This window comes from Daldinia caldariorum (genome assembly GCF_022478825.1).
Source record: "Daldinia caldariorum strain CBS 122874 unplaced genomic scaffold F4812scaffold_31, whole genome shotgun sequence".
NCBI lineage: Eukaryota > Fungi > Ascomycota > Sordariomycetes > Xylariales > Hypoxylaceae > Daldinia > Daldinia caldariorum.
This window is the reverse complement of record NW_025953067.1, coordinates 83,453-109,807: the sequence shown is the minus strand read 5'-3', so window position 1 is coordinate 109,807 and position 26,355 is coordinate 83,453. Positions and strand designations below refer to the sequence as shown.

Below are 26,355 nucleotides of genomic sequence, written 5' to 3'. Positions count from 1 at the left end.
TGGTATATTACCTTGTACTTGATATAAGCACCTCATCATGACCTCGGAAATTGGCCAGCTGGAGAAAACCATTCAAGACACTAATAATAATATTTAGGTACCTACATAATAACCTGTTAGGAGACCTTTTCATTAGGATTAGCAAATCCGTCGATTCGCTTCTACGCATGCTGGTATTCCCCTCTATAATTCTAAACCGTATACAATACAACACCGGCTATGAATCTATACCATAAGTCAGGTACCTAGCAAAAGCCTCTATCATAAATCTAAGGTACCTAGGTAGGTACTTAACCCCCGGCCCAAGGCCGTACTTCTATGATATGCACATGTAGAAAAGAAAGGAGACCCAAAGCTACGCGGTTATCCGGGGCTTCCGGGCGTTAAGCGGCAAGGGCGTCGGCGCCGCCTCGACCGCAGACGAAGCAGCCGCCGTGGTGCTATGAGCCGCCTTTTCCTCCTCGATCTCAGCCTGGCGGTTTAGGTAGCTGAGATAGGTCTGCCAGCCTACCGCGACCACGCCCGCGAAGACGCTGCGGTATTCGATCGGGACGAAGGTGAAACTGAACGCGGTGACGGCGGGCCACAGCTTCCACGCGTTGACCCAGCTGACAGGGACGGTGCGGCGGATTCTGTCCCACGCCTCGGACAGAGAGTCCCCGACCAACAGGGCTTGCGCGCCGAAGAAATAGCTGTTGAAGATGGGCGTGAAGACGAGCTGGTTGACGACGATCTTGACGCCGAGAGAAAGGATGTGCGATGGATAGTTGAAATGCCGGGATAGCCAGATGAACCTATATGTATGTTATGCGCTGTATTAGTTCCGACCCCTTACTTTGCTTCATCGTCATCAATGAAAGCAAGAAAGAAAAAACGTAGAGCTCACCAGAGGAAATTCGGCACAGCACACACGCCCCCGATAAGCATGTTCCTAGCGGTGTGCTCGGGCACGTACTCCTTGCCGCCGATGCGCTGCGCGCTGATATCGGCAGCCAGGTAGATGACGAGGGCAGAGAGGATCTGCGTAGTCCAGGGGCGCTTGCGCTGGGCGCGACCGTACGCTTCGCCGGCGCGCGTCAAGGGGCCGAACCGCTGCCACAGAGGTAAGGGGGGCGGCACCGGTGTGCTACCCACCGGGATCGGGTCCTCGGCCGGCGGCGGTTTCGACTTGGCGGCCTCAGTCCCGTTGCCGCCGGGTTTCGGGCCGGGGGGTGCGCTGGACTGGAGGAGGCGGCGGGGCGGTGGTCGTGACAGGCGTCCGATTCTTAGATGCGCTAAGCGCTGCCGGAATGCGCCTCGGAAAAGCGCAGGCGTAGAAAGTGGCATCGTTACGTTAGGTACTTAGTTGCGACGGGGAATGCTCGTAACTACCTAAAGAAAATGAATATATGGTTATCGTCTAGGGTTGATATCGTTGATATCTTGTTTGCGCATGTGGACACTTGATGAATCTAGGAGGTATCTTTTATTTTCCGTGTAAAAAGCGATACAGATTTTAAGGGAGAAAAGATGAAGGCCGCCAAGGCAACTTTGATAAACGGCAGCTGAAACCTTAGGTACCTGAAAAGATATAAAAAAAAAGGATATTAGAACGCCTTCGCGCACTCGCGTATTGATACTCCCGAACGTGTAAAGTTTTGTAAGTCATATCGGCGGGTTGGGACTAAATCACGTCGGATCCTACTCGGTCTTAGTCGGAGGTCCGAGGTGTAACGGGAATTCCCAACATCTTTGACATGACTTGTCCTCCTATTGGTCCTATTGGATATAAGGAAGCTTCAATATTGTCATTATACGTTAGGTGCGTATGGACTAGGTTATTTATGATGTGAGGTGCCTTCGCTATAGACATGTCAATAGAATAAAATTTGATTTCAATAATCTCTTGCAAACGCTAAGTTCAACCAATACCTTGCCTATGCCCTAGGTTGGTATTTATACGCCACGCCAATACATCCAGTCCTGATACAATATACAACCATACGATAGACTCCAACATCCATGAGTGGGCGTAGTTGGATGATTACCTACTCTAGCTCACCACTTACGAACCCGATTTGCCTCTGCGCCCTAGGTCCAGCGCCCGCGATATTCGCAGCCAACGCACTCTGACTATTAACTAGTTTCCGTTGTTCCTGTATCCTACTCTTTAACCTTGCATCTGCCGCCTGGTCCAGGCGTTCTAACTCCTCTCTCTCTCTTAGTCTTATGCTGCTTAGTTGGTTTGCATTTCCAACGCGCTCGCTACCGACGTCACGCTCCCACTGCAGCATACGAGCTTGCTTTTGCGCCTCGGCAGCGAGCTCCGCGCCAGCAAGAGCTTGAGCGCGTGTTAACCCTGCATGCGTGAGTGCCTCCTGATGCTTAACTTCGGCCACATGGCGTGTGCGCTGCTGCCGCATTGCGCTGTTAAACAGCTCTTCTTCGACGCGCGCACGCTCTTGTATCGCCGAAAGGTCTGCGCTATGCGCCCGCTTTTTGCGCGCCTCCTCTAATTCCGCCTGGTTGGCCCATATCTGTGCCTGCACCGCCGCTAGCTCCTTGTTTCGTTGTATCGCAAGCATATGGTCCTCGTTTTCTTTTTGCAGACGGGCCAGTCGCGCCTTGCGTTCTTGCTCTTCGAGCTGGATATTGGCCGGCATGCCAATAGCATCGTCCGGCTGCGGACCGGAGTTGGCGTAGTATACATCAATTCCACGATTTGCCTTTAGTAGTGCTAAGAGCTGCGGTTTATGATCCGAGTCTGGTAGTACACGCTGAACGTACATGGTTGGAGAGTAGGTGAATTTGCCGTCGTTGAAGTAGTTAAATGGCTTATTGATATATCTCCACATATCAGCTCGCAGCAGAACCTTCGTTGTGGTCAGGGGGTCGGATGATTCGAGAGCTAAAAGAAGGACCGATTTCCCATCGGATTGTAGCGTAATGTCAGATTCGCTCTGAAGGAGGAAACTTATCGCTTTTTCCATCGCCTTCTCTCGGCGGAGTGTCAACTCGCCAAAGTCAGCAGCGTGTAGACATAGCTCCCCAAGCGCACTGCGTCCACCATGTAGGGGACTTGGGAAGTCAGGGTCGTGTCTATACTCGACTAATACTTGCATGGCCTGCAGGTTAAGTTCTCGCGCTGCATTATGAAGCGAGCCATCGTTTCTCGAAGCCCCTGCTGCTAACAAATTGGACATTATAGTGATAGCCAAATCACCGCCGATGGAAGATGCCATAGATAGGGGGGATCTTCCCGTCGCGTCTGCTACGTCCACTTCAGCATCCGCTAGTAGTAGGGACTTCACAATGTCTTGTCGGCGACATTGTATAGCCAGCATAAGAGGCGTAACACGAGAGACGGGCGCTTCAAAGTTTACTTTGGCACCCCTCTCGATCAATAAGTTGATAACCCCGCTGCTGATTTTCTTCTGAGGCTGGATGAGAGCCCACATGAGCAGCGTAACAGTTTCCTCATCCTCCACCTCCTCCATTACCCTGCACTTTGTCATTTGGTCGTGGTAGAACCCAGCATCTAATAATGCCCCAAGAATCTTCGTAGACCGCGGGAACTGATTTAACGCTTTAATGAGGACGGGCTCCGAATCAGTTTGGATAAAAGCAACATCCATCCGGCTCTGTCCGTCGCCATATTCAACGAATAGTGTGATAAGGTCGTATATATCTTCTTCGGATGCGGGGGCGTCGAATATTCGAGGCAATGCAAATGTCAGAGCTTGTGAGTTAGGGTTCTCACGTAGGAGCCTTTTAAGAAGATTAGGATCCCCTTGCGCAGCCGCATTCTGCAATGCCTCTCCGTGGTTGTAATTAACATCCGCGCCATATTTGAGGAGCAAATCCACAAAGTCGTTTGCCAACTCTGCGTGCGTTTCGATATACAACCCGAGGACCGCGGCAAATGCCGATCCAACCCCATCACCGGCAGCGCCTTTCTCTAGCAAGCACTTGGCAATCTCGTAGCCTCGGCTGGATAGCCATGATGAAACACGATCAGGCGTAAAAGCCTTACCAAATACTAAAGACGTGTCTTCGATAGTGATCTTAGTTTCTAGAAGTTTAGCGAATGCCGACGGAGACAAGGTTGTAATTGCATCGATCAAAGTCCGGCAGCTATCCGCGGTGGGGGAAGCGCGGTGAGTAACAAGTAGTTCGATAAGTCTCTCTTCGGGATCTTCTTCATTGACAGCGCGATTCAGGAAAGAATGGAGAGCGTTTGGAACAGGTCTCCCTGCTTGAAATACCCAATTCATGATGGTAAACCTCGTGTCTCTGCTTAAGTCCCAACAGGCATCCATGGCGCGGATCAAGGTGTGGGAGGACGGTCGTTTTTGGCGTCCGCCAACCTCACTAATGCCTAATAGCATCTCCAAATTACCTAAGAAGGCGCTCCTTGCTGCCTTCTCGACAGCCTCCCCGTCATTGTAATCAGGACTTGCCCCGTACGCTAGCAGAAGTCGGACGAGATCTTTCCCGCTATCTCCATATCTGCCCGCAGATACAAGTTGAGCATCAACTACTTCCCCAGAGACTCCTGCTTGCAAGAGTAATTTGAAAATTTCGGCTCGCTTCTTTAAATCCCCCACTTGCGTGGCGGCTTGGAAGCCTCTTTGGAGTGTATTCGGAGCCACCTTAGATTCGCTTGCTAGTAGCATCGCGAGAACGTCAACTGCCCCGGCCTTGCAAGCCTCTATGATGGCCTGACCGTCCTTATGTTCCACACTGCCTCCATTTTGTACTAGTATAGTACCGAACTCTACGTCACCATCTGAAGCAGCAGCTAATAACGCGTCCGATACAACTTCTCCCGAAGCGCCAGCTTTTAGTAAGCTAATAGACGACATACTTCTCGACCTTTTGTTCTTGGCCTTCGTAGCTTGGGCGAAACTTGTGTTTAGAATTTCGACGGGAAAGGTCTTCTTGCCTAGTATTAGCTCCACCACGTCCTGATTTTCCCTTTTGACGGCCTCGATCAAAGCTAGGCCATCTCGGGTATCTGCACGGGTTAAAAGGGTGTTGATGAGTGGTATATCGTCTGGATAAGTGCTGACGGCAAAGACGAGAGCTCTATTTACTTCAGTTGCGGGTATACCGCCCTCTAGGATCTTTTGCGCGAACGTTAGCCTATCCATCAATTCACGAATGCGAAGAGCGTGAGGCATAGCGAACGCCATCGAATTGGGGTTCGGATTGGCCGTAAACAAAATCTCTACCAATTGCATATTTGCTGCCGCTACTGCTCGACACAGCGCTTCGGCATTCATGGCATTGACATCGGCGCCGTTTGCTAACAGGACTTTTACTGATGCGAAATTCTGTTCATGTGGTGGTACTTTCAAAATAGCCAACACTTCTTGTAAGAGCAGCTTGGTGGCTGCATCCTTCGACTGCGCTCGGCGGAGTATCGCATCTATCTTCTCAGTTTTACCTGGGGACATTGGGAGATTACCTATGCTCGTCAAGCCCCGTTCTAGGCTGCTAGCACTGGGCTGTCCTAGACATAGAATCATTCCTAGAATTTCAGGGTCTGGATGTAGCGCGGCACGCTCAATGGCTATTCCCCCATTAACATTGACATCCGCATTCCCTTGTTGCAGCAATGTTTTAAGCAATCGTAGGTCTGGTGGGTTCGTCTGTATCACTGTTTCCAGAGCTGCAGATACTTCAGGCCCGCCTTGAGATGCGCCGGCTGCTAAAAGCATGTTGATCATTTGAAACCGTACCGAACTTTCTTTAACTTCCATAGCCCTCGGAATTGCTCTGGCTGCTACTTGGATTGTGGGTTTGCTCTTAAGCAACCGTTCCAAGAGTCGGACATCCTGTTGAGAAATGGCCGCAGTAATAGTGTGGCCCTCGTTGAAATTCACATCAGCATTGTAGCGGAGGAAGAGTGCGATGAGCTTTTCGTCTCGATGAGGGGGCTGCTCGTCGATGGCATTCTCAAGGGCTGAATGAACTGACGGTCCAGTAAGCCCAGCTCTTAGGAATAGCTCTGAGATTTGATAACGTGTAAGCGGGGGTAAATTCCGTACGCTAGGAAAGATCTGAGCGAGAGCAACCGGGTTTGGGGGCTTGCTCGTAAGAATCAAGTTCGCGATAGCTGTGTCTCCTTTCTTCACAGAGATCTGCAAGGCTAGTGCACCCTTGTGATCTGTCGACGCAGTCTCATGTCTCTCGAATACCATACTCCGTGGCCCTTTTCGAATATCTTTGGTCCCCACGATCTTACCTTCTGGAAACAACGGCGTGAGAAGTATTTTAACTGCCTCCACATCGCCGGCTTCCACCGCATCGATTAGAGCCTCATCTAAAGGTGGACCGGATGCTCCCTTGCGAAGTAGCAGATTGAGGAGTGAGTGGCGCTCTTCAAACCTCATCTTCTTTGGTAGAAGCTCTACACTTTCAGACGCATAATGAGAACTGAATTTAGATTTTCCACTTAGCATAACCTCCACCAAGTCCACTTTTCCTTTCGAGACAGCGCTGCGAACTGCGATGGCATCCTGATATTCGATTGATGCACCGTAAGATACTAAGATGTGCACCATCTCGAGAAAGTAAGTAGCACACGCCTGTACCAGGGCTTTCGCCACTAGATCACCTCCTGCCCCGGCGCACAACAAAACTTCCGCCATAGCTATCTTTTCGTTGGGGTTGATATTTTGGTGGCTCATGAGCTGGTCAAACGCCTCGTTAAGGCTAGATTGAGTCGGCGGCTTGTTGCCGAGAACAATAGCGAGGGCGATATCTCGCCGGCCGAGAGCTACAGCGGCTTTTAACGCGGCGGCACCATCGTGATCACCATCTGCTATCGATTGACTGAGATGCGTTACTGTACCTAGGCATCCCACCCTTGCTGCCTCGACCATAGATTGCGACATCCATGACGATGAGGGCCGCCCGTCGGACCCTAGAATAAGGGCAATGAGATCGGCCTGGCCACCAAGGGCACATGCTTGTCGAAATGCACCCTGCCCATCAGCAGTCTGAGCTACACTTGCGCCGTACCGTATAAGAAGCGCAACGATCGCCACGTTTCCGTCACGAATAGCAGTGGGCAATGCGGTATCTAGGCTTAAGGCATCAGCGTAGGGCAAAAGGACTTCGACCATTTCATAATGGCCATTCTTGACAGCTATTTGGAGCACCTGGCTGCGTTCAGCTAGATCGAGACTCTTTCTTCGGCTTAGCAGACTTGTGCGGCTTTTCTGTGCCAAGTTTAGATTCCCCCCAGCTAGATTCAACTTGAGTATTAGGCATTCGGCAACACCTGGTGATCCTTGGTTGGCAATATGAGCTACAAGTGCGTTATAAATTTCTCGGTATTCCCATGCCTTCTTTTTGGTTGTGAAGGCACGTGTAAGGGTCCCCTTTTGCTGCTGGCCTTGGGACTCGTTGATGCGCTGCCTCTTAAGTAGTTCTTCGGCTATAAACTCGTCGTTATCTGTTCGGTAGGATGGCGGGCGATCGGGCCTTGGTAAAGGTGACGGGGGAGATTGATTAATTATACCCCATTCCTTGCCCAGCGCTTGGAGTCGTGTTTGGTTATTTTCTTGGATATAAGATTGCTCCATTTAAACAGACGGGACTCTCTTCCAGGCTAGGGACACAGATGAGGAGTACGGCTCGCCGAAGATGGCAAGGCTGAGTTAAGCTACGAGATTGGTCATGAATGCGACAATGTGACTGCAAATGCACCCCTAGTAACCTTGGAAGAATGTATCTGGTAGCCTTCCTCGTAGCTACCTAACCCTAACCTAATCCCGCGCTGTAAGGATGAAGAACGGAGGTAGCTGGTTAGTGGTGAACGACGCGATGTTCAACGAACTCAGCCAACGAAGATGCTTCTCTAAATTCCAATTAATGCAGGCAAGCAATTATTAACTAATTTTGTTCAGGACGAGGCGAACGAGTGTTGATGAGAATGAATGCGATGTCAAACACCTAACACCTATCTAAGAACAAAAGAAGATAGTTCCAAGTTCCAATTAAAAAAAAATTTAAAAAAAAAAAGAAGATGAAAAGACATGCATGGGATGTTTCGCCAAGTAAGTATGCCTTGAACGACTACTTTAAGTACCTGGTATGAGACACCCCCAGGTCCAGGAGAGAGAACCTTAAGTTTAAGCCACATACAGGGGTCTTGAAGTGGATCTACATGTACTGTATTTTCCTATTACACCGTATAATACAGGTGACTTTCCTTGCACTGCCTCGGCGGCATGGTGACGTTTCGCAACCAACCGCACAGCGCGTTTTAATAAGTCGTCCCAAAAGTCGGTCGGTTTGCAAACTAAAAACATCCGTCTAATAAACCTCTTGCTGGCCGTGAACTGCCACGCATCCCTCGGTCTCTGATTCGCTTACCGGCTCGCAATACTTGCATTTTGCGGGCTGCTGTTGCGTCCAGGCAGCAACAAAAGCATCGCATGTAGTACATGGAGTAACCGTCTGCAGTTTGCTGCATAATGCTACCCGACGGATCGGCTTCCTGATGACGGAGGCGGCAGAGGAGCAACATTCTCAAGTTCCGTCCGTTTGGCTTGGGGTACCTTGGCCAATAAGGTATCTTGGGCTGCAGAAGGTTTGGAGAAGTTGGCTGCAAGGATATTTTGGACGGCAAAGCACAATTCATCATCACGTATGACAAGTTGGGAAATAGCTGGGTTTATCCTCGGTCGTCTCGAAAGAAACACATATTTCCTATGCGGTGACATATTAATGCTATCATGCAGTGGCTCAGTTCGATCAGGCAATCAAGCGATCAAGCATTGAGCTCGTAAAATCTCGTCTGAATTTTAATGCGCATTTTGCGATATTGCTATCCCGAACTCCTCCCATTTATTTTTATTCGCCTAATGTGACCTAATGTGTACCAACGAGATGCAGGTCGCATTTCCCTATCAAGATGGAGCCTTTGTCTTAGGTACCTAAGGTAGGTTGGTATTCTATAAGTGAAGGCGCAAACATTAAATTGCATTGACCAGTCAAACTAAGCTGCTAAATCAACTTTCGCCGATAATGCGACTCGTATCTCAAGATACCTCAACGCTTAAGCCCAGCTAGAAGTTCAGCAGGAGGCTCCTGTCGGTATCCCTTCGGGTTATTGGATACCCATCGCCATAGATCCTCACATGCCTTCTCCATGGTTAGTTCTGTCTTCCACTGCAGTTCCTGGTTCGCCCGGGTCGGGTTGGCAGTAAGATCTAATACGTCGCCCTGTCTTCGCGGCACCACTTCATATGGCAGGTCGCGGCCCACCACCTTGCTGAATGCCTTGATGATCTCGAAAACGGTGCTACCTCTGCCAGAACCCAGGTTCCACGCCTTGACACCCGGCTTGTGTTCGCGAAGATAGTTGAGCGCGACGAGGTGACCCTTTGCGAGATCAACAACGTGGATGTAATCGCGGATGGCAGTTCCATCTCGGGATGAGTAGTCTGCGAAAGATTTATATTAGTGTCTCCCAAGCCACCCAAGTTTCGGAGGAATAAGCCCGACTTACCATCGCCAAATACCAGAAGCTTTTGGCGCTCGCCAGTCGCAACTTTGCCGAGCAACGGCAGTAGGTTATAAGGCACACCTTGGGGATCCTCGCCCATGATGCCAGTAGGGTGTGCACCGCAGGGGTTAAAGTATCGCAGGTTGGCGCCATTCCATTGCTCAAATGGCTCGTTGGCCTTCTTCAGGTTCTGACGCTGCGCGTTGATAAAGTCCTCGATTATGTTCTCGACGATGGCCTTGGTCCTTCCGTACGGGTTGGTAGGTCCAATAGGACAATGTTCGGGGATGGGAATCATATTCTCGAAACGAGTCGCGTCACCGTAGACTGTTGCTGAGGAGGAAAACACTATGTTGGTAACATTGTGCTTCTTCATAGAACTCAAGAGGGAAATGGTTCCGCCAACGTTGACGCGGTAGTACTCGAGAGGGATCTCGGAAGATTCGCCGACAGCCTGGACCGTAAGTCAGCGACATGGGCATAGTCGACAAAAAGAGCCGGCGAGCTTGCCTTGAGGGCGGCGAAGTGGATGACACTGTCAATTTGGGGGTGAGCGGCGAAGACTTTGTCAAGCTCATCTTGCTCTGTAAGGTCAACCTTATAGAAGGTCGGTCTCTTGCCGGAGATGAGCTCGATGCGGTCGAGAGCAACCTCGGACGAGTTGTAGAGGTTATCTACGATGATAACCTCGTAACCATGCTCAAGCAGGGCGAGCGAGGTAAAGGACCCAATGTAGCCGGTGCCACTATGCGCGCACGATTCGTTAGCTCTAACGTGTCAACATAGTAGTTCAACTGATGGTTTCTCTTTGTTCTGAGGCACACAGCGGCACACAGCACAATCCACATTCGGAAGAACAGACAAGACAAGAAATATTGAAACAAGTAAGTAAAATAAGAGTCGCTTACCCGGTGATTAGAACGGTACCTACAGCCATGTCGACGAGTTTTAAAAACCAATTGATAAGTTGAAAAGAGTGGAAGGGCAGAGGGGATACCGAAAGACGATAGGAATCGACGCTTAGCTTATAGAGGGGTGCCTGTTTATAGAAGAGGATGCGCGCAATAGATGTAGATAACGCGATAAAGTCGCAACGTTCTGAGGGATGCGGCGGTCAATAGCGATCTCCATTTTAAAATTGGAACGAAATTGGAGGGGTTGCAAGCTTACCCCTCCTTCCGATAGACACTACAGACACTACGAAGTACCTAACCTACCTAACAGTAAGTAAATAGGCCTTGTTCAGACTGTGTGAGATGCGGCAGCGGGGGTGGGGTTGCACAGTATGCACCCACTCAAAAGCACCTGAAAGGAAACCTGGCAGCCCTGGGAAGGGGAACATAAACAAACCTAGGCATGGGGCCGGGAGTTTTAACCGTCGGGCGATAGTCTGTTAGAAATTATCACATAAACAGGTCAGATCAACACCGTATGTTGTGCTGCCATTAACGTGGATAATTTAACTGGCTGGCAGAATGTTTAGAAAAGATGATTATACCTTATTAATACTGACACAGCATGAGTTTGTAATGTCAATGCGTCGATGATCTCTATTATTTGAATACTTCGGAATATAAATGCATCTTTGGTATTTACATAAGATGGGACAAATCTTGAGACCGCTCTTAAGTACATGGACCTTTAGGTAACCCCTGCGCTGGGTGGCCCACTCAGCCTGCTGCTATCTTAGCCCTTGGCTGGCTTATCTAAAAGACAGCCAGGGACAGCCAGGGACAAGCCGAGGAATCGTGGCTGACGCGTTTTTTTAGTTTACTCTTCAACGTGTGGCACCGTGAATTTTGAACATTACATGATGTAGAGCGTGAACTTAGACTTTAGCCAAAAATAGCTAAACCACCTGAACCTTGCCGTGGACCTTACACCACATACTTACTAAATAGGCTTGTTCCATAGACGCGGCGCGACGCGACCGGATGAGGCTTGAAACCTGGAAGCTTTGAAGCTTTGAAAGCTTAGGACTCCTTAAGATCTGGATCAACCAACCATGTCGTCGTCGTTGATACCTTGACCAATTTTACGACAGTTTTATTCCAGTCGTTTCTTTGTCGGTTCTAGATGCACCAATTAGATGCACCCTAGAAAAAGAGAAGAAAAAAGAAGAAGAAAAAGGCAAAGAAAAGCATTGTGCAGTTCATACTCAAAGCCGTCTTCGGAAGTTTTACATCAAGTCCGTTCCTAACTTGACAACTCCGGCCCGCGACCTTTATGCATCTGGTACCACGTTCACAGGCGTCGCCGGACCCGGTAGGCTCCCGCTCTTATATGCTGGAGTAGATTCTAGCGATTCTAGTGGCTGTTAACAAAGCAAAGTACCACTTTAGCACCCGGACGCTTTCAGCTTCACATCACCGCCCGAGGTCTTAGGCATTAGGAAAACGTTAAGCTAAGAGAATGACCAGATCCAATTCCATTCATCTACATCTACCCCCATCGAAAGGAAAAAAAGGATTCAACAACATTACATTATTCTCTCATCTTTCATCATCTTCTTCTAGATCCAACCAAAAAAAAAATCATCTTCGTATTCACTGCGACAGGCTACTTGCGTAAGACTTGTGAAGTGACTTTTGATTTGTACCTTCAAGTTCTAGGGTAAAGGGTGAGCTTAGGTGCAACTTAGGTACGTTAAAGTAGCCAAATTTCTATTACTACTTTTCATTGCTATCTCGCGAGCTCTTACTATCTTTCGTGCGAAGTGGAGGCTCTGGTGAAGGTTATCCTGCTTCGCATTGCCTTATTTTCGAGTCTATGGTGTTGGTTCTCCTTCACGCCTGGAGTGTTGATATACGATATCGCAAGTTCGAGATATCCGTTACTAACACAATTTTCTCTAGTGTTCTTGCCGGAATCATTCCGGTTTAATTCATCATGTCTGGACGTAGCACTCGCGCGAGAAGCCGTGGCACCGGCGCAAGTGGTACTCCCAAAACTTCACGCCAAAATTTCTTTTCTGAACCCCCGCCAGCAGATCTACCTGGCTTATATCCGGTTCATGACGGATCATACGGCGTCAATACGCTCTTGAACCTCGACTCTGCGAAGAAGAGTAGAGGTAGAAAAGCCAAGCCTGGATTCGTTAATGAGGACGACGAAGATGAGCGCTTTACTGGACGCATCGAGAGAAAAGGTGGCCAGCGTTACACTATGGATAACGATCTCAAAAGGGTTGTCGAGGAGACCGTCGAGGAAGCTGAAAAGGACGACGGCTTTGAAGCGGAGATCGAGTCACGACAGGCCCTTATAGACAACCCCGACCAACCGAACACCCAGTCAGGTGCTCAACAGTCTGACCCAAAGCAGGGTTCGAGACCACGCACCCGACGCGTGGACGACTACAAAGGACCCCGTGTTACTAAACTAGGTCGGATGTTCCCACCTGAGGAGAAGGACACGCAAAGTCCACCATACGCTCCTATTTCGTACAGATCTCCAGATCCGGAAAAACTCATCCATAATGCGAATTCGTCGGCACCGCCCCCATTTGCAAGTTCCTTCTATGGTGTACCAACAGGTCGAGGTGCTGGATTCCCCTCTTCGTCATTTGTCGCTCCCGCGCGTGCTCCTATACCTCCTGATTCGTCCAGAAGCTTTACCTCAGAAAATGGGCTTTATGGCGACGCATCATTCATACCACCCCCCAGCAGAGAACCCGCACACGAAGGCGACAGTGCTGGGAAGCCAAGCGGAAGCAACAAATCTGGACCTAGAGACATTTCGATGTTAGGCTTGACTCCAGGTGAGCAGCAAAGAGTAGAAAGCATAATCCGAGACATGAGAACGTTGCCTCTGCACCAAGCTCCTGGCTCGTCTTCTACCCCTATCAACTCATTGAACCACCCAACGGAGCGGGAGGTTCGAGCGGTACGAACCTTAACACGGGACATGGGAGACGATTGGGCAAGGAATGACAGAATTTTGGCCGAGTTAGACAGAATCACGAACCAGATCAAGAACAATCGACAAGCAAGGACGCCAAAACAACCCGATGCCAATCTACCCACTCCAGCTAGTTCTAACGTCATAAGCAACACCCATGATCATCCTGTCGTCGATGAACTTCCTAAACAGGATCCTACCACCGTCGACACCAGTAAGACACAGAACCGCAATGCGATTGATACTGATGCCGACAACGCCACAAATGCCAACGGAAATATGGGCAACGATCAACCCATTAATAGCAACTTACCTCCAGTGCAACCGATGGAAGAGTTGCCTCCTGTAGATGACGGACTTCCCGATGCAGACAATGGCGAGTTCGGACAGTTTTTTAACCACAATGCTCCAACTGATTCGCCCAACGACCACAACCATGATTCCCCGCAAACCCCCAATTTCAGGCTAGAGCGACCCATTAAGCGACGAAAAGATCGATATACGAATCGGAAGCGCGATTCGTTATTCGATTGGGCGGCAGCTGGGAGCTCAAGCAATTGGGCGAGCATGGGCTTTGTGTTTCTAACTATTTTGTTCTGTGCTTGGCTTCTATTAACAGTTATCGACGGAGATTTCGCATCCCCTAGAGACGAAGTCTTCGTTGACCCTGGTACACAATGGCCCAATTGGGACATCATAAAAGACAATATTGGTAAACTCATACCTTCGGGGACTAGTGGCAGCGGAAGCAATTTCGATTTCAAATCCGGCGACACGCAATCGAAACTCGTTAATAATCTCACCCCGAAGATTCCTGATCAAGTTTTTGTTGAGAAGGACGGGAAGGGCAAACTTAGAATATCGCAAGATTTCTGGCACGCTCTACGAAACCTAATCAGGGAAGACGATATCATTCTGACTCTAGAAAATGTTAGAAAGGAAGCCCCAGAAATCTCCAACGCGCACTGGCTCGCGATAAAATCACGTTTGAGCAAAGACGGGTTCGGATTACACACTGGGTCCAATGCCTCCTCGGGAGGGCATATGGCACACGCTGATAAACATTCATGCCTGCGCTGCTGGGACAATTGGGTGAGTCAGAACGAGGAAGCGCTAAAAAGAATGGTAGGGGGGGTTGCCGTATCTAAGGACGAGTTCCTGAAACTATTTCGAGGCGAAATTAAGTCCTACCAACAAGAAATCCGTAAGGAGCTCACAGCCCAGGATGCTCGGATCAAAGAGCTTGCAGAGGCTATGACCGCGCTCCGCAATACCGCAAAGAACTTACATGGGGGATTGACCGAACGAGAAGTCAAAGCGATCTGCGATGCGGCGATACGAAAAGCTATCGAGAATGCCAAACTTGACGCCTTAGCTAGCGGCCGTATACGCGGCCACGCGAATGACATGATCGTGAACCAGGTTAACTTCTTCGGAGTAGGCTCCGGTGCAGTTATCGATCCCCATTCTAGCTCACGACCATGGGAACTCCCTAAAGACTCGAAGTACAAATCTAAGGAGTGGTATCTACACAATGGCTATAGACCTCAACCCCCTTCGTCCGCTATAAGCCCTTGGAGTGAGGAAGGCGAATGCTTTTGCGCCGGGAAGATCGTTAAGGGGGTGCCGGAAATTACCAATGCGATTGGTATTATGACCAGCGTTGCCGTTATTCCACAGCACCTAGTTGTGGAACATATTCTGCCAGGTTCGACGTTAGATCCGAACGCCATGCCTAAGGATATCGAAGTGTGGGCGTATATCGAAGAGGTGACGTTGCGCGAAGAAGTGCGTGCCTTCTCGTCGAATAACATACACAACCAACTTGAAGCCGAAGCTCCTACGGTGCCAGATGGCTTCGTCAAAATCGGCCACTTCACGTACGAGCAGAAGGACTACGGCGACGGCGTCCAGATCTTTAAGATGAGCAGCGAGCTCACGAGCATGCGCGCCGCTACCAAGCACGTTATTATTAAGGCTGTGACAAACTACGGCGCAGATCACACATGCTTCTACCGGCTCAAACTGTACGGTGAGGCCGTGGACAGCAGGCGTTGGGAGGTGGACCATCAAAAATAAATATATAGCGTTTGACGAGCGCTTACGTGGATGTAGAGACTCGCAGCGAGGAAAGGGGGTAGCAAGACAAGCACATGATAAATTCGCATAAGCGAAAACGAAAGGGGCAGACGGGCAATTACATAGAGCAGTTTTAGCTAGTTGGTAGTTTAACCAAGCTAATCACCCGGACAAGAAAGGAGTTTCTGGTATCGATTTTTGGTATCTCGCATGAACGGCAGGAATTCGGAAGTGGAGAGGAGCAGCTGATGGGAGAGGCCAGAGGGATTTAATGTGATGATACCAAGCCCTTTGTGTTATATATTTTTTTTAGCTCAATTCTAACTTTTATTTTACCTTAGGTACCTACGTTGTTATTTTGCTTTATCATTTATATTCCTCCCTGTTGGGCGTGAAAACGTGTATTTGAATTTTTGATGGCCCTCCGTTCAGTTCTCTTTATACCTTCAAGGGTTCAACTTTGATCATGTAAGATGGGCATTTATTTTGTTCATATGAAGGGAATCTCATCTTCAGCCCCGTCTATATGTGTCTAACATCTGCTCCCAGTAGTCCCAGAATAAGTAAGCGAATATCGGTATCTAATCTAAAGAATGAAAAAAAAGGTAGGAAATGAATGAATACTAAGTGACCGATTCTCTCTTTTTCTAACCAACCCGTCCGAGCGGTTCGAACTTTCAAATTTTCATGTCTCTAGGTACGTGGGAGGAGTACATATTTCATAGATATAACCCCTTTGCAGGGTTCCAATGCCAATCCCTTATCAACCGAACTGTGTTTTGTCGTTGCCAAAACTTCATGTGATGTGTATCCAAATCATAAACTATAACATACAGCCGTTCCAATACACGCTCGCCTATTCCCTCTAATCCCCCCTGTAGAAACATAATAACGCTATCGATCCCTTCCCAACCTCTCTTCCCTATCTTCCGTTAATTCATACGCTGGCCGGAATTGCTGTCCGTCTGCTTTGCTGCTAGATCCCTTACCGGCCTCCCTCAGCGCTGGGTTTGGATGCGTATCGTCTATCCCGCCCAGCGAAGTGTATCCCATATCGTAAAGAGGACAGTAAGGAATGTCCAGGGCTCGTATAAACTTAAGTCACCATTTCAGTATTTTTTCTCTTCAACTGATTATCCATATCGTAATAGGAGAAAGAGCCTCAACTTACCCCCCAGACCTCGCGATAATGCCAGTCAATAACGGGATGTATTCGCATGAAGCGAGGCCAATCGGCATCCGTCTCGTCGAAGAAAGTCAGAGACGCACCATGCGGGTCGGTCCTCCTTGTCCCCACAAACACAGCTTTAATCTTGGGGCGCTCGAATAGGTATTCGGTCAAGGCGGGCTTCATAGGTTGGTTCGAAGTGGTGAGGTCAAGATGGTAGACTGCCGAGGTCGCTGTGACAAATTCGTCTACCTCAGCAAAGGGTAGCGGTGGTCTAATATAAAGGGCTTGTAGTCGATGCGGGAATGGTGGAGATGGGTAGGAAGATTCAGCTTGGGCGGTTGTCGAGGACTGCGATAAAGACGTTCGCAATGAAATGGACGAGGGGAGAGAGGCGAGAATCAGGATTAACAAGACAAGGCAGTCCTTTCCGCCATTATAAGATAGAGAGAGTTCTTCTATTCTGTTGCATCGCGGTTAGCTCTTGTCGAGGTTACCAAGGGTAGCTTGTAATTATGCACCTATATCGCCGTAAAGCCTCTTCTATGACACCTCTTGCGACAATTACCTGGTTCTTGACGGAGTTGAGGACGTCATCCTCTGTAGGTGTATCGAGAAAGTTGTCCACCTTGGCTTTAAGGCCGCGACACAGAATCTCGAGTTCGTTGGACGTCGTGCCGTTCGTGCGTTGATAGGACGAGGCCGACCCGTTTTCAAGCGTTGCCATATCCATCTATGTATAATTTGTGCTGTCTGCCTGTCCTATAAGCTATAGGTGCCTCCTAACTTGATGTACTTTCTTCTGGTCTAGCCGTTGGTGGGAATGGAATGTCCTCGAGGCTGAGAACGGCAGGGGTATAATTCATTGAATTTCGCTTGCCATGCTACGCCTTAGGAGAATGTCGCCGTTCTCATATCTATAATTGATCTATGGTTGATCTATAATTGGACCAAGACGACGCGGACAAGAGTGGGAACGGGAACGGGAACGAGAACGAGAACGGGAACGGCGGCGGTAGCGGGAGCGAGAGCGAGACCTAGCAAGTTATATAATCTGACAATAGGTACGAGTTATGTATGGTATGACAAGGCTATATGAGTAATGTCAGACTCAGGGGGGTGGGCCTTGTTGTCGCGCTTGTTGTCGCGGCTGACGAGAGCTGAGGGTTGAGAAGTTGAGAAGTTGAGAGTTGAGGATTTGATGATAATAAATGCGACGTTCCTTACAGTAAGACTCGACAATTTTATGGGTCAAGAGTCAAATGCTGACCTTGTACAAGGTACTACATGGAGGGGTCGCGCCGTCGCGGGGTTATTAAGAATGTATCCCCAACGTAGCATGATATCGATAATTACGATAATTACGTGCGTACCTAGCCTAAAAGTACCTCAAAGATACAGGTACTTGATCTGATGTATTGTATTGTACCTAGGTACCCAATTTAAGGCTTACCTTAGGTACTTACATCCTAGAACATGTGAACCTTGAAGCTTGTGACACCCTTATGTAAAAACTACCTAGGTAGGTTCAGGTAGGACATAGGTAGGTCTAAGCAGTTAAAGTCATCAATGGCAAACCCCGAGAAAAAAACAACAACTTTGCAAGATTAAGAAAGGTAGGTCTTGGTTAACACGATTACCTACGGAAATATCAAGTAAATCAACAGCTATAGAGGTATATAGGTAGGTTAGGTAGGTATATTTATCAACGCCCCCAACTCTTTCAATCCTCGAGCAGTCCAGCAGCCAACGCCTCGTAGTCCTCCAGGGTATCTGGTGCTTCGCCAACTTCGATAACTTTACCTTTACCCTTTTTACTCTTGGTCTTCTTCCTCTCGTCTTCCGAATCGTCTTGAAACCACTTCTTCGCCTTCTTCTTCGGTCGCTTCTCTTCGGATGCTTCGCTATCACTTCTTTCTCCTTCTCCTGCCATTGGTAGAGACGCCATCAGAGCGAGAGGATCTTCGTCATCGTTAGCACCTGAAAGTCTGGGCATGCTACCCATCGCCTCGTCGTTCTCCATTGCTTCCCGAGCTTTCCGCTTTTCTTTCTTCTCTCGTCGTCTTTCTTTCGCGAGCTGCTTATCGCTAACATCTGCTTCCTTGACCTTAACCGCTTCGCTTTCGACAAACTTTTGCCGCTGAGCCTCCGCGGATCCCTCCTGTATGAAGTCTTCTTCGCCTTTGATTCTATACGGATGATGCGCAATCCCCTCATCGTCGAATACCACCTTGTCTCCCTTGCCTTTGAATTTGAGCATCTTTTTCTTAGACTTCAGCATCTTTTCCCTTCGCTTAGAATCCACCACGAACGGCTCCTCGCCGCCAAGGCCTGCTATAATCTTCTTTCCAGGTGCCAGTCCATTGCTCCCCTCGGCATCGTTAAAGTCATCCCCTTCCAGTACTCGCTTTACGGAAAGGAAGTCTTGATCGTCGTCATCGTCATCGTTCGCTGCTTGCCCCTCGTCACCAATCATCTTGTTATAGTGACTCGTCAACACGTCTTGGTTCGTCCTCTCAAACATGCGGTCGTACTTCGTCCGGACCTCGCCCTTCTTTCGCTTCTTCTTTTCTTCGTCGACTTCGGATTCGGAGTCGCTGGATAAGATAGCGCGAGGGGCATTCTTCAGCTTTTTCACATCCTCACCCTTTTGGAACCTGATTTGCGGTGCACCAGGAAGCCCCAAGCTAGCGGCATACGCATCCAAATCCAATTTCTTTAGGTCGAAGATTTCCTTGTCCTTCTGTAGGTGGACCGAGCGGGTATAACTGATGAAGGCCTTTTGTCCCAAGTACTTCAGGTCCGGATTTTTGAAGCACATATCCTGAATCTGGTTCTTGATGCTCTGTTTTTTCTTCTCCCGCACATTGACCTTCTGTATGGGTACTTTCCTTTGCTCTAATCGCTTAACCATGCCTTCCTCCTCGCTTGGATCCAAGAATAGTACAGCCTTCCCGTCTCTCTCGTAACGTGCAGTTCGGCCGACACGGTGAATGTAGGTATCGGTATCCTCAGGACAGTCCATCTGTACTACCCAATCCACGGCAGGGAAGTCCACACCACGCGCAACCACGTCCGTAGCAAAGAGGCAGGAATATTTAGCCGCGGCAAATCTCGATGTAATCTCCAGCCGCGCTAGCTGCTTCTGCCTGCCGTGTAAATGAAGAAGCGGGATACCAGGCTGTAGATGGCGAAAGCTCTCGTATACAAAACGGACTTGCTTGCCCGACGACAGGAATACGATCATCTTGCTCTTGAGGTTAGCTTTTATGAATCCGTACAGAGTTTCCATCTTCTCTGCTAGAGGCGTGACAATGTAGTGCTGCGTTAGCGTCGTAGGGGTCGCGGCAGCAGCAGCTTCGTGGACAGCTACGTATTCGGGATCCTTCAAGCTTAGTCTTGCTAAATCCGAGACCTTTTTGCTCTGGGTAGCACTGAACAACATTGTCTGCCGCGATTTGGGGAGATGTTCTACGAGGGCATCCACGGCTGATTGGAATCCCATATCCATTATACGGTCGGCCTCATCTAGGACTAATATCTGTAGATTGTTGACGTCGAATCCGGCCGTCTGATCTAGATGTTGTAACATACGACCAGGTGTACAAACTAAAATATTCATCCTTCCCAACCGTTCGGCCTCTTCGCGTAGACTCTTGCCCCCGATGACTAGACCAGCGGAGAAGCTATGATATCTCCCAATCTTACGCAGCACCTCAAAAATCTGCACGGCAAGCTCGCGCGTAGGCGAGATGATCAACGCCCCTAATCCGTCATATTCGGTCCATTGGGCGCGGTAGAGCTTCTCGAGGACGGGAACGAGGAAAGCAAGCGTCTTTCCGGAGCCGGTTTTCGCAGCGCCGAGAATATCGCGACCCTTTAAACCGAGGGGAATCGCTCGGGCTTGGACGTCGGTTAAATTTTGGAAGTGTGACGCTTCGAGGCCAGAAGCAGTAGGTTTTGAGAGGGGGAGTGTTGAAAACTTGGAGGTATCGTCAGACTTTGGATCCTAAAGGGTGTTGTTAGTTTTGTTCAACAGGGCAGCTCTTCTTTTTCTTTTTCTTTTCTCTTTCTTTTTTTCTTGTGAGGTTAGAATCACTTACAAACTCGTCTACCGCGTGTTGTAGTTTTTGGACATCTTCTTGGTCCCGTTTTCTCTTTAGAGACTTTGCATTTTCCTTGTGTGATTGCTGCTTTTGAGGCGCACGATTTCCATTACGAACCGCAGGCATCGCGGCTTTTAATTAGGTAAGTTATTGACTATTGACGACTTAGAAAGAGAATAGCAATCTCAAAAACTCGACCTTTGACCTCGAACTTGATGCGCCAGGAAATTTTAGAAAAGAAAAATTGGACTTGGCGGGGATTCTGCCCAGTGCCCACTGTATTTTATCGCTTATCGCTGACCGCTTTGCAGCCACCCCGGCCACAGAGGCTTAAGTTGTACTTAGGTCATGTCATGTAATCTTCAATGTTCTTACAACATAATGTTCTTTTTCACCGAGAAACCAAAAAGAAAACAATATTTCTATATGATGCTTCAATGACATCCCAAGACTTCTAACGTCTTATATCTAATAACTATTTGCATCCCATACTAATCTAGATTTTAGACAATGTGTGATAGAGTAACATATAGCTGTTGCTCAACTTCAGCAGCAGTTTAATACAGCCGACATATAAGGTAGGTAATATAATGGAATTCAATCCAACATTTATCGACATATTGACATATCAATATATCAATATTCCAATCCAATCATAGCCTGGCCCTCTCTTTCTCGGGTTTGGCTTCCTCAGCGATCAGCTCGGCAGCTCTCTCTGCAACGCCCAATACCGTCAACATAGGATTGATAGTAGGGATAGTCGGGAATACACCCGCATCCACAATACGCAGCTTCTTTAGCCCTTTAACCTTTAGCTTCTCGTCGACAACGGCCATCTCATCTTTCGTCACATCCCCCATCTTGGTTGTTCCGCAGGGGTGGTAAACCGTATGCGCTGCTTTGCGCGCGTAGTGGCTAAGCTCCTCGTCCGACTGAACTTTCGGTCCAGGCGCAACCTCTCTTTTAATCCAGTCCTTAAACGGTGCCTGCTCTGCTACCTTGCGAGCTGCCCTCATGCCGAACACCAAAGTTGCCGCATCGTAGCCTTCCGGATCTGTGAAATATCGGAAATCGAGAGCCGGCTTAACTTTCGGGTCCGCAGACGTGAGATATAGTCGACCTCGGGAGCGCGGTCGCGGGATGTTCGGAGTCATGCAGAAGGCATAGCCATCTGGGATGTCAGGATACCCTAATCGAAGGGTGTTGAGTGTAAACGGGATCTGGTAGCAATGCATCATAACATCTGCGATATCTCCGTCGGGCAGGCCTTGTGGGTTTGCAGCTGACTTCTTAGCCCCAGCATCAGGTGCCTCCCGGCGCAGAAATATCCCCGCATCGGAGTCCATCGTTGTCTGGTTCGGCGGCACGGGCTTCTTCAGTTCCCACATGATAATGCTCTCGGGGTGATCTTGCAAGTTCTCGCCCACGCCCGCGATATCTCGGACTACGGGGATATTAAGATCCGACAGTTGCTTCTTGGGCCCGAGACCTGATAGCAGCATAAGTCGAGGAGTATCTACGGCTCCTGCGCTTAATATCGTCTCGGTTTTCGCCTTGATAATGCGCGTCGAGCCGTCTTTCAACGTCAAGGTCACGCCGCTAACAGCGTCTCCGCTAACGTTGATTTTAGACACCCACGCATGTGTCAAGATGGTCAAGTTTGGCCGCTTCTCTTCGCCCCTTAGAATCGGGTGGATATACGCAACGGAAGCGCTCGACCGCCTTCCGTCGTCCGGGTTATAGCTCACTGAAAAGAACCCTACACTTGGTTTTAGGGATCCGGTTTGCGAAATTTGCTTATTGAAGTCATCAATGACCGGAATGTTCAGGGCAGAGCTGCATGAATCCACCCAATCTTTACACAACTGGTTGCGATGCCTTGCATGAACTGGTTGAATAGTATTTTTTAACCTATCCAACGCTCTCATGAATATGGGAAAAGTCCAGCCCCGTGCTCCCAACGATTGCCAAATATCCAGATCATATTGAAACGGTCTGAAGGAGATTAAGGTATTATGCGAAGAGCAGCCTCCCAAAACCTTTGCTCGCGAATGTCTAATATACGAGTTGCCTATAGGTTACGGTAAGATAAGAGAGTTGAGTTGTAGAATAGGAAGAGGGAAAAAAGAACTTACCCATAGGCTGCTCAGTGGTGCCATAGTCATAGTCGAATTCACCACCCAACAACTTTAACCATTGTTTAAGGTCGAGTACGCGATCATCCATAAAATCACTAGGACCAGCCTCAATGAGAAGGATGTTCTTGTCCGGTAGATACTCTGCTAGTCTCGCCGCGACAACACAACCCGCGGTACCCCCACCAACAACTACATAATGATACCTGTCGGAATCTGATACTGGGAGGTGCGTAGTGGTCATTTTGTTTCCGTGTTCTTTTCTCTCTCTTCTCTCTTCTTTCTTCCGATCCTTAGAACAACTGGAGACAGGCAAGCTAAACACGTATGTCAAGCTGCAGATCTTGTGATGTTACAAGTCAGTAAGATAACACTCTGCCATGTGGCAGTCGGGGTCTATTAATCTTCCAACCCCCCTCCCTCAACTGATACCATGGCAAAGCTGCCAAGGCGGATCGGGACTCGGTCAAGCGCTTTACAAAATTTCGATATATGGACCTGATAAGCTTGATCCTTCAAAATCATACCACTAGTATTACTGGTCCACGCGGTTACATGAGTTGTATACGTGCAGTAAAAGTCTTATGCGCAGGGGACGCAGACGCTGTAGGGGAAGTCGATAAGTCGATAAGTCGATCTGGTTGTTAGGCCTATTCTAAGTTGGGTAATGATAAGCCTCTTAGCCAACCCACCGACATACACAGTTTTATGTTAGTGTTCTTGGCTAATGCCAAGTTTGTATACATTAAAGGAATGTTGACCCGGCCGTCCGGCCGCCCTGCCGCCGTCTAAAGTTTGCTTGCCAACGAGTCAGGTACCGTTGGGCAACTAAGAAACCTTCTACCGTCACGAGGCGTCAGCTTGGAACAAACTGGAGGGGTTCGTTTCCGGGAGCCGCAAAGTGGCAACAACTCGCCAGCGCCGGACACACCGCGTTTTTTTATCCCCACTTGATGACGTTGAATTCTATCCGGGCCGACCCAATAAGTTCGTTGTTTTAGATCCTAACCTAGTTACACCGATAGCTTCATCCATACGCACCGAACTTACTTTAGTTTATATTCTAACAATATTTCGCATCAAGGAGGTCCCTGTTCATATCGAAGATAGCAACAGGTCCTTACCCTTTTTGCGTCTCAATCAACCTTTTAACCTTTTAATTAACATCACCAGCCACTCGTATCAAGCCTCAATACACATTACATACCTCTTTACTCGAAGGAAAGAAGTCGACTTACTAAGTGAAGAATCAACCGCATATACCAAGTCAGCAGCGTTATTATACCACGCTTTGCGAGACTATGGAGTTCAGGGATTTGGATCGTCACGCATTCTACGCGGGACACCCTCGGCCTCTAGCGCCATCTTCAGGCAGCTTTGAATCTATCGATCCATCGACCGGTAAGGCTGTCTGTAAGATACATAGCTCCTCGCCAAAATCAGTTGATGCCGCAATCCAATCGGCTCAGGAAGCATTTCCGTCCTGGTCTCGTACGCCACCTGTAGAAAGAGCACGTATTCTGCAGCAAGCCGTCGCTCTTCTACGCGAGTACAACGATGCCCTCGCGCGTGTTGAGACCATCGACACCGGGAAACCTTTCTCGGAAACTTCCACGGTGGATATCACGACTGGCGCCGATGTCTTGGAATACTTTGCAAGCTTAGTAGCCAGCGGCGGATTAAATGGCGAATCATTCCGCCTTCGGCCAACAGCTATGGTGTACACGTCTAAAGAACCCCTAGGCGTGTGTGCTGGCATCGGAGCCTGGAATTACCCAATCCAGATTGCCCTGTGGAAGTCTGCGCCTTGCTTGGCTGCCGGAAACTGCATGGTTTATAAGCCAAGCGAGTTCACGCCGTTACACGCCGAGTACCTGGCTGATCTCTACCGGAAGGCCGGCCTTCCAGACGGCGTCTTCAATGTCGTATACGGTGGCGGTGACGTCGGGTCCTACCTAACGAGGCATCCTGCCATCGCGAAAGTCAGTTTCACCGGACAAGTTAGCACCGGCATGAAAGTTGCCGGCGCTGCGGCTGGGGGGATGAAGTATGTGACCATGGAGCTGGGTGGCAAGAGCCCGTTAATTGTCCTTCCAGACGCCGCGGTAGAGCAAGCTGTAGATGTGGCGATGATGGCGAATTTCTTTAGCTCCGGCCAAGTCTGCACAAACGGAACAAGAGTCTTCGTCCCGAATTCGATGAAAAAGTCGTTTGAGCGTATATTGCTCGACAAGATAAAATTCGTTCGGGCGGGAGACCTTTTTAACCCGGCGACCAACTTTGGGCCCCTCAGCAGCAAGACACACTACGATAAGGTAGTCCAGTACATACGCCAGGGCATTGAGCAGGACAAGGCCACGCTACTCAGCGGCGGGCTGGAACAACCGGCCAACATACCTCCCGAGTTAAAAGAAGGTTACTGGGTCCAGCCGACCGTGTTTACGGACTGTACAGATGAGATGACCATCGTAAAGGAAGAGATATTTGGACCTGTGATGACCATCCTAACTTACGAGGCGGTTGACGAGGCGGTCCAGCGCGCCAACGCGACGGAGCTCGGGCTTGCAGCAGGCGTGGTAGGCCGTGACATCGATCTATGCCACAGCGTCATCTCAAAGCTCGAAGCCGGAATTACCTGGATAAACACCTGGGGCGAGAGCCCCGCCGAGATGGCAGTCGGCGGCTGGAAGCTCAGCGGTGTAGGAGTGGAAAATGGCAAGAGGGGGCTTGAGACGTGGGTTAGGAATAAGAGCACGTTGGTCGAGATGGGCGGAAGCGTGCCGACTTCGTTTTCGAAACTGTAAGCATTGAATTATGAAATAGTTAACGTGGGAGATATGAATCGTATAAGGCAGGTCGCATTGATTGTTCATGGTTTTCGATAGGGTTATAGGGAGGGATGGTTCGAAAAAGAGGCGAATTCTTTTTACCACCAGGTGATATTCATGTACATATCAACCAATTTTTTTTTGTTATCGCCACAATCAAGCTCAATGGAAAGCAGAGGAGCTCCTCCATATGTTATCGATCAATGAAAAAGAACAGTACAGGGAACAAGAAGGGATATTTCAAGGTTCAAGTAGACATGATCCTCTGTGTGTATATAAACTATCGCATGTTTTAACGAGATCACAGTACTCTGATAAACCTGAAGTATGTTAATACAACATGTTCTTTAAACAATAAAAAAAGGGAGGGTTCTAAGCAAGTTGTAAACCTCTAACATGACTCTTAAATAGATAGGTGATTATATTCCCTTTAACAATCTGAGCATTTAACAGGTACTTATCCGTATTACTAACATTGGAGACAGAGACTACTAGGTATCTACCTGTTGTTTACCGGATATTTTATATACCAGATATGTTATATACACGCCCTATGATTGCTCAAGGTTTGCGTAAGAGTTCGGAAGATACCTATTAAACCGCTACACTACCAAAAGGTAATAAGAGCGATGTCAACTCG

The 26,355-nt window shown here is 48.8% G+C and overlaps 8 protein-coding genes across 8 annotated transcripts; 2 read left to right on the top strand and 6 right to left on the bottom strand.

The window, feature by feature from the left end:
• Positions 1-100: 100 nt before the first annotated feature.
• On the bottom strand, positions 101-1,684 carry F4812DRAFT_448004 (uncharacterized protein). Its single transcript, XM_047935824.1, has 2 exons — positions 887-1,684; positions 101-794 (listed from the first exon to the last, which is right to left on the bottom strand). The coding sequence occupies exons 1-2, from the start codon at positions 1,324-1,326 to the stop codon at positions 356-358; spliced, it is 879 nt and encodes a 292-aa protein (XP_047785404.1). The 5' UTR covers positions 1,327-1,684; the 3' UTR covers positions 101-355.
• Positions 1,685-1,771: 87 nt separating this feature from the next.
• On the bottom strand, positions 1,772-8,016 carry F4812DRAFT_448000 (uncharacterized protein). Its single transcript, XM_047935823.1, has one exon. It carries the CDS (start codon positions 7,572-7,574, stop codon positions 2,028-2,030), a length of 5,547 nt encoding a protein of 1,848 aa, XP_047785403.1. The 5' UTR covers positions 7,575-8,016; the 3' UTR covers positions 1,772-2,027.
• Positions 8,017-8,731: 715 nt separating this feature from the next.
• Positions 8,732-10,769, bottom strand: F4812DRAFT_287600 (UDP-glucose 4-epimerase). The gene is made up of 5 exons (XM_047931108.1): positions 10,720-10,769; positions 10,411-10,600; positions 10,013-10,247; positions 9,506-9,956; positions 8,732-9,440 (listed from the first exon to the last, which is right to left on the bottom strand). Exons 2-5 carry the CDS (start codon positions 10,437-10,439, stop codon positions 9,046-9,048), a joined length of 1,110 nt encoding a protein of 369 aa, XP_047785402.1. The 5' UTR covers positions 10,440-10,600; positions 10,720-10,769; the 3' UTR covers positions 8,732-9,045.
• Positions 10,770-12,391: 1,622 nt separating this feature from the next.
• Positions 12,392-15,478, top strand: F4812DRAFT_464085 (uncharacterized protein; the record flags this gene model as incomplete). The annotated part of the gene is made up of 1 exon (XM_047938309.1): positions 12,392-15,478. The coding sequence occupies one exon, from the start codon at positions 12,392-12,394 to the stop codon at positions 15,476-15,478; it is 3,087 nt and encodes a 1,028-aa protein (XP_047785401.1).
• A 392-nt stretch (positions 15,479-15,870) lies between these two features.
• On the bottom strand, positions 15,871-17,841 carry F4812DRAFT_447985 (adenine nucleotide alpha hydrolases-like protein). Its single transcript, XM_047935822.1, has 3 exons — positions 17,168-17,841; positions 16,650-17,109; positions 15,871-16,573 (listed from the first exon to the last, which is right to left on the bottom strand). Exons 1-3 carry the CDS (start codon positions 17,377-17,379, stop codon positions 16,373-16,375), a joined length of 873 nt encoding a protein of 290 aa, XP_047785400.1. The 5' UTR covers positions 17,380-17,841; the 3' UTR covers positions 15,871-16,372.
• A 389-nt stretch (positions 17,842-18,230) lies between these two features.
• F4812DRAFT_447982 (DEAD-domain-containing protein) lies at positions 18,231-20,984 on the bottom strand. Its single transcript, XM_047935821.1, has 2 exons — positions 20,750-20,984; positions 18,231-20,655 (listed from the first exon to the last, which is right to left on the bottom strand). Exons 1-2 carry the CDS (start codon positions 20,876-20,878, stop codon positions 18,370-18,372), a joined length of 2,415 nt encoding a protein of 804 aa, XP_047785399.1. The 5' UTR covers positions 20,879-20,984; the 3' UTR covers positions 18,231-18,369.
• Positions 20,985-21,270: 286 nt separating this feature from the next.
• Positions 21,271-23,255, bottom strand: F4812DRAFT_287513 (putative GMC oxidoreductase). Its single transcript, XM_047931107.1, has 3 exons — positions 22,888-23,255; positions 21,388-22,823; positions 21,271-21,330 (listed from the first exon to the last, which is right to left on the bottom strand). Exons 1-2 carry the CDS (start codon positions 23,129-23,131, stop codon positions 21,406-21,408), a joined length of 1,662 nt encoding a protein of 553 aa, XP_047785398.1. The 5' UTR covers positions 23,132-23,255; the 3' UTR covers positions 21,271-21,330; positions 21,388-21,405.
• A 606-nt stretch (positions 23,256-23,861) lies between these two features.
• Positions 23,862-26,144, top strand: F4812DRAFT_287506 (aldehyde dehydrogenase). Its single transcript, XM_047931106.1, has one exon. The coding sequence runs from the start codon at positions 24,189-24,191 to the stop codon at positions 25,689-25,691; it is 1,503 nt and encodes a 500-aa protein (XP_047785397.1). The 5' UTR covers positions 23,862-24,188; the 3' UTR covers positions 25,692-26,144.
• Positions 26,145-26,355: the final 211 nt, after the last annotated feature.

What these genes read in the sequence shown, in the direction of transcription:
- F4812DRAFT_447982 (XM_047935821.1), bottom strand. Translation starts at nt 20,878, where the DNA reads ATGCCTGCGGTTCGTAATGGAAATCGTGCGCCTCAAAAGCAGCAATCA. An exon ending in AACACGCGGTAGACGAGTTT is followed by an intron (nt 20,656 to 20,749) that starts GTAAGTGATTCT and finishes AACACCCTTTAG; the next exon opens with GATCCAAAGTCTGACGATAC.
- F4812DRAFT_448000 (XM_047935823.1), bottom strand. Translation starts at nt 7,574, where the DNA reads ATGGAGCAATCTTATATCCAAGAAAATAACCAAACACGACTCCAAGCG.
- F4812DRAFT_287600 (XM_047931108.1), bottom strand. Translation starts at nt 10,439, where the DNA reads ATGGCTGTAGGTACCGTTCTAATCACCGG. An exon ending in GGTACCGTTCTAATCACCGG is followed by an intron (nt 10,248 to 10,410) that starts GTAAGCGACTCT and finishes GTGCGCGCATAG; the next exon opens with TGGCACCGGCTACATTGGGT. An exon ending in TCCACTTCGCCGCCCTCAAG is followed by an intron (nt 9,957 to 10,012) that starts GCAAGCTCGCCG and finishes CTTACGGTCCAG; the next exon opens with GCTGTCGGCGAATCTTCCGA.
- F4812DRAFT_447985 (XM_047935822.1), bottom strand. Translation starts at nt 17,379, where the DNA reads ATGGATATGGCAACGCTTGAAAACGGGTCGGCCTCGTCCTATCAACGC. An exon ending in GAGGCTTTACGGCGATATAG is followed by an intron (nt 17,110 to 17,167) that starts GTGCATAATTAC and finishes GCGATGCAACAG; the next exon opens with AATAGAAGAACTCTCTCTAT. An exon ending in ATTATCGCGAGGTCTGGGGG is followed by an intron (nt 16,574 to 16,649) that starts GTAAGTTGAGGC and finishes TGGTGACTTAAG; the next exon opens with TTTATACGAGCCCTGGACAT.
- F4812DRAFT_448004 (XM_047935824.1), bottom strand. Translation starts at nt 1,326, where the DNA reads ATGCCACTTTCTACGCCTGCGCTTTTCCGAGGCGCATTCCGGCAGCGC. An exon ending in GCTGTGCCGAATTTCCTCTG is followed by an intron (nt 795 to 886) that starts GTGAGCTCTACG and finishes ACATACATATAG; the next exon opens with GTTCATCTGGCTATCCCGGC.
- F4812DRAFT_287506 (XM_047931106.1), top strand. Translation starts at nt 24,189, where the DNA reads ATGGAGTTCAGGGATTTGGATCGTCACGCATTCTACGCGGGACACCCT.
- F4812DRAFT_287513 (XM_047931107.1), bottom strand. Translation starts at nt 23,131, where the DNA reads ATGACCACTACGCACCTCCCAGTATCAGATTCCGACAGGTATCATTAT. An exon ending in CACCACTGAGCAGCCTATGG is followed by an intron (nt 22,824 to 22,887) that starts GTAAGTTCTTTT and finishes CGTAACCTATAG; the next exon opens with GCAACTCGTATATTAGACAT.